Source organism: Petaurus breviceps, unplaced genomic scaffold (assembly GCF_028583685.1).
Source record: "Petaurus breviceps papuanus isolate PSGF00001 unplaced genomic scaffold, PetGlider_PUasm1.0 178, whole genome shotgun sequence".
In the NCBI taxonomy this organism is placed as follows: domain Eukaryota; kingdom Metazoa; phylum Chordata; class Mammalia; order Diprotodontia; family Petauridae; genus Petaurus; species Petaurus breviceps.
The window spans coordinates 34191267-34196509 of NW_027185777.1; the positions used below are offsets into that span (position 1 = coordinate 34191267).

The 5243-nt window shown below is 35.9% G+C and overlaps 1 protein-coding gene across 1 annotated transcript in view; it reads left to right on the top strand.

Annotated features, from left to right (window-relative positions):
• Positions 1-4804, top strand: part of IDI1 (isopentenyl-diphosphate delta isomerase 1) — a 17193-nt gene extending 12389 nt beyond the window's left edge. The window contains exons 4-5 of the mRNA XM_069086538.1: positions 1643-1773; positions 3298-4804. Of these exons, the coding sequence (XP_068942639.1) occupies positions 1643-1773; positions 3298-3615 (449 nt within the window). The 3' untranslated portion in view covers positions 3616-4804. The remainder of the gene's footprint in view (positions 1-1642; positions 1774-3297) is intronic.
• Positions 4805-5243: the final 439 nt, after the last annotated feature.

Sequence of the window (5243 nt, forward strand, 5' to 3'; positions counted from 1 at the left end):
AAAAAAAAAAAAAAAAAAAGGGCTTCGCGCTGCTGCTGCCGCAACCGCCGCCAACCGCAGGACCATTAGCTCGGCTTTTTTTTTTTCCCGCTTTCCGCTTTCTCTTGCTCTGCTATGTCAGCACGTCCATGGGGCATGGGAGATCTTTAAATCCCATAACCCTTATACCATGTAACCTTGAGCAAGTTACTTAACCCCAATTGCTTAGGGGCGGCCAGGTGGCTCAGCAAGTAAGAGCACCGGCTCCAGTATCAGGATGACTTGGACATTGAATCCCGGGCTCAGACACTCAGCACCACACCCAGAAATAACTGGCCATGTAACCTTGAGCAAGTTACTTAACCCCGATTGCTTAAAAAAAAAAAAAAGAATAAATATGACATGCCTAGATGTTTGTTTTTATTTCAGTCCTGCTCAGCATTGTGTTTCCTGTTTAAATATAGTATTTAGTATATACTTTGCTATTTTACTTAAGAATTCCATTTTTATAGGAGAAAGTATAATTACTCTCTCTGTTAACTACACCAATGAGAATTCTAGTTGTTTGGATCATGTGGCCGTAGTCAAGAAAAAGCTATCCACTTGGTGACAGCCTACTCTAATTGCAAGCGTGCTACAATTTCTTTTGTATTGGCCATAGAGTCTAGGACAGTGTTGTATGCTCAGTAGACTGAATGATTAGAAGATAAATAAAGTTGCAGTTTAAGAAGAAATCTACCTGTAGTATCCATGAGCTAGAGTCCATATGCAGCAACATCCCATTTTTCTCAGGTATCCAGTATAACTCTGAACCTAGAAAGAGAAGAAAAGGCCTTTAAAGTAGTTATGAAAGTTGTGTGATAATGTAGTACAAATTATGTGTGAAATGCTAAAAAAGCTAAAGGAAGGAAGGGGAGGGGGCTGCTAGGTAGCTTTGTGGATAAAACTCTAGGTTTGCTTTTAGGAAGGCCTAAGTTCACCTGCCTCAGGCACATACTAGCTATGTGACCCTGGACAAGTCACTTAACCCTTCTTAGCCTCAGTTTCCTTATCTATAAAATGGCATTAATAATAACAGCATGTCAGTTTTAGGATCGATGTGAGGGTCAAGTGAAATAGTATATGCAAAGTCCTTTGAAAATTCTGAAGTGCTATTTAAATATTGTTATCATCATTATTACCAAAGAATACTCTGGAGATGTTTCTTGAGGTGATACACACGAATCAGTAGAGGAGATTCTAAGGGGAAAAATAACATGACTTTATGATCATAACTTGACTGTTACATGTTTGTAGGTATCAAGGTGTAAATGTCCATTTTAGCACAGCATTCATTCTTGCCTCTTTAAAGCTGTTGAAATTCAGTTTAATAGAAAATATTATTTATGTTCACATTTATGGTGAGAAGTAAGTATATTGTGGTGTTAGAGTCCTTTCATAATAAGGGCAATAGGGTAGGACTCCCAGATCTCTAATTTAATACAGATTTTTAATAGCTTCTCAGAAGCACAAAATAGCCTTCCTTTATTTCTAAATACAGAAATTTGTATTATAAACTGATTTTGTTATGTCATAAAAAAATGAAAATAATTACTCTTCTTCATACCATGTTCATGATCTTTCAAGTAATTGAGATAATTTAATCTCTCTTAACATTTTGCAGGCTGTTTTACAAACACTTGTTGCAGTCATCCACTAAGCAACCCAGTAGAACTGGAAGAAAATGATGCCATAGGAGTAAGGCGGGCAGCTCAGAGACGTTTAAAGGCTGAGCTAGGAATCCCCATGGAACAGGTAACAAGTGATACTGTATAACATTTAGTGCCAGCAACTGACTTTTGTAGGAGAGACGGTGAACAAAAGAGTCAGGCTATCCGAGCATGGTTAGCAACAATGCTGGTTTAATGGAGTAGTATAGTTGATTATATATCTTCCTTGTTTATACATGGAAAGTTTCACAGTGAACTCTGGATCACCAGTTTCTCAGGAATGCACTCAGCTAATCATAGATATCAGCAAAGACCTTGACTAGCAAGCTGCTTCCTGCATGTCCAGACTGCTTGTAGCAGACACAGCAATATTGGTACTGATTGCCAAATATTCTTTGAGGAAAGATAAGGCACATCTGTGCAGAGGGGACTTTGCACCCTCCCAGATTCGAACAAGTCTGAACTCGGACATAGCTCAACGAGTCCTTGGATTTGGACAGAAGCTTTAGTTCTTTAGACTTGGCCCTCCATAACTTAGCAACTGAGAACTAAATATAAGCATAAACTTGCTCTTCATATAGCTAGGTTGCAAGAGAAATTTTGGATTCTTGAAGTGCAATCTTGTTGAATAGGTCTTTGACTGTAGAAGGTAACATGAATAAAATCCAACTAAAACTTGTATTTTCATTCCTTCTTAATAGTCTTGTTCAATATTGAGACATGTTGACTGAATATGTTCTTGTAAGAATTTTAATTGTTTCCTGGCTTGTGCTCTTCTTTTCCACGTGAATCCCTGTCTCCCCGTATTTGGGGACTTCAATAGGCAATCCAGCTCCTGCCTTGATACAGGCTTCCCTCTTTCCTGGAAACGTGCTCCCTCCTCTTCACCTCTCAGAAAGCCTAATTTCCTTCAAAGCCTAGCTCAGATGCCACCCCTTCCTCATAGCCTTATTATATCTTTTCCTGAGCTGTTAGTGTTCTCCCCCTCTCAGATTATTTTGTATTTATTTAATTTTTAATGTTTTTATCAAACTTTACTATAAAGTTCCTAATGGACAGGAACTGTTTTTCATTTTTGTGTTTGTATTCACAGTGCCTTGAATAGTACTTTGCACATAAGAGAAACCGAGATATTTGATTTGGATAGAATATTACATAAACACTGTTTGATAGATGATTGTTTTGTAAAAATACCCTGTGAACCGAATTGTACAAATTGAGACACTTTTCTTTGCTGTGTTTGGATAGAAATTAGTTATTACTAACAGATAAATGTTTCTCCCTGAGAAATTGTGGTAACTCATTCTCTCAGAAATGTTCTCAGAATAGGTCTTAATATAATACATGACATTGATGCACAATTTCAAAAGGAGAAAAATTTGTAAAACAATGCTTTATTATAGATGCTATGATCTCACAAGACTTTTTAAACTGCTTACAGGAAGTTTTTCCAAGTAAACCTGTCTTCCAAGGATAATTGAAGCTACAACTATCCTTTTGTTCATTGTGATATTGAAATATTCCCTAAAATAATAGTCTTTATTTATATGTGCTTAGAAATGTTAAGATTTTTTATTCTTCTTTAACAAAGTGTCTATTTTGGTCACAGGTTCCTCCAGAAGATATTTCCTATCTAACACGAATCCACTACAAGGCACAATCTGATGGGATTTGGGGAGAACATGAAATTGATTATATCTTGTTTGTGAGGAAGAATGTAACCTTAGATCCAGATCCTAATGAAATTAAAAGCTATTGTTATGTGACCAAAAAAGAACTAGAAGAACTCCTGGAAAAAGCAGCTAATGGTGAAATTAAGATTACGCCCTGGTTCAAAATCATTGCCGAGACTTTTCTTTTTAAATGGTGGGATAACTTGAATCATTTGAATAGATTTATTGAACATGACAAAATTCATAGAATGTAAAAATGTGGGTCTATAAAACTCCATGTTAAAGTCATTTTAAAATTACCTTGTTCTCTTTTATGAGGACCGTCATAGGTGATAAGCGGTTCGAATATGTAGAAAGACCACTGGCTAGGTGACTGTAAATTGTATGTCTTAGGTGTACACATGGCCAAAAGGTGTATACACATGGAAGATTTTTTTTTGTTTAAAAATAAAACAAAAACCACACATGCCTGTACACACACTCACAATTTAGCTAGATTAAATTTAACACGTGCCTCAAAATCTATTTATGGCAAATTTACACAAATTAAATTTTAAGATGATTAGGACAGACTTTTTTATTATCTAGGTTTGTATTATGGTTCAGATAAAAGTATTTTCTGAAGGAGGAATACATTTACTTCTAAAATATTGATTACCTTCTTATCTGCTTGGCTATTTTGAAACATGCTGAAATAATTTTGGCATAATGGTATTAAACCAGTACAGAAGATTCTAAGGAAATTGCTGGTGTCTCAAAGGTTTGGTTTCTTTACCTATATTCTGAGTGAAAATAGGAGTTAGTCATTCTGGAAGTGGGTCTTTAAAAAAAGAAGAAAACAAAGTAGTTTGAAGTTTTACAACTGCTTTTTGTATAAATACTTGAATTGAAACAGCACTATTCTAGGGAAAAGTAATAGGACAACACCTTTTTAAAAGTTTTTCAGGTAGGCAAATTTTTCATAGCAAAGTTTTAAAAATCAAAATGACTTGCAGCTTTTCACAAACTAAGAACGTGGATCACAAAACGTAGAGAGCAGGACTGGATTGTAGAAGAGAACAAAGCCTGACATCTATTTTGAGATAGTGTAGAATAAGACATTCTGTGAGCCAGCCTGACCCAAGGGAATTTAGGTTATTGAGGTAATAATATACGTGGTTTTAGATTCTACCTTCTGATTGTCTTGAATACCATTTGAAATCTTGGGAGATTCTGTTAACCATAAAAGTTACAGTCTTAACAAAACCTGTGATACACATTGGGGGGGGGGCAGGGAGAATCATATGTCCTTAAACTTTAACATGTATTTATTTATAGTTTCTGAATGATTATATTGAATCTTTTTTGTCCTGCTAATCTGTATACAGCTTGACTTATGATGGATTTATTTTACTAAACAAAGTACAAAAATCAATAAAAGAATTTTCACATTCTTTAAACTTTTTTGGTTGTTCTGTCGTTTTTCAGTCATGTCTGACTCTTCATGACCCTACTTGGAATTTTCTTGGCAAAGATACTGGAGTAGTTTCCCATTTCCTCCTCTAGCTCATTTTACATGAGAAAACTGAGGCAAATGTGGTTAATGACTTGCCCAAGGTGACACAGCTAGTAACCTTTAACCTTATAGCTATTTTATTATCAATTTATCAAAGTAATATTCCATCAGCAGTAGGTTGAAGGAAGGAATGAAGCATTTACTGTGCGCTAAGCACTATGCCAAGGGCTAGGGATATAAAAATAGGAGTCCTGGCTCTCATGAAGGAAAGGGTTCAGGTCCAAATGAGATGGGAAAGTTCCAGTTCTTCAGGGTGCCGAGGAAAGGCAAAGCATGAGGCCTTTTCTTTAATGTCATTTCCACTGACAAATCCATAATACTAGTTTT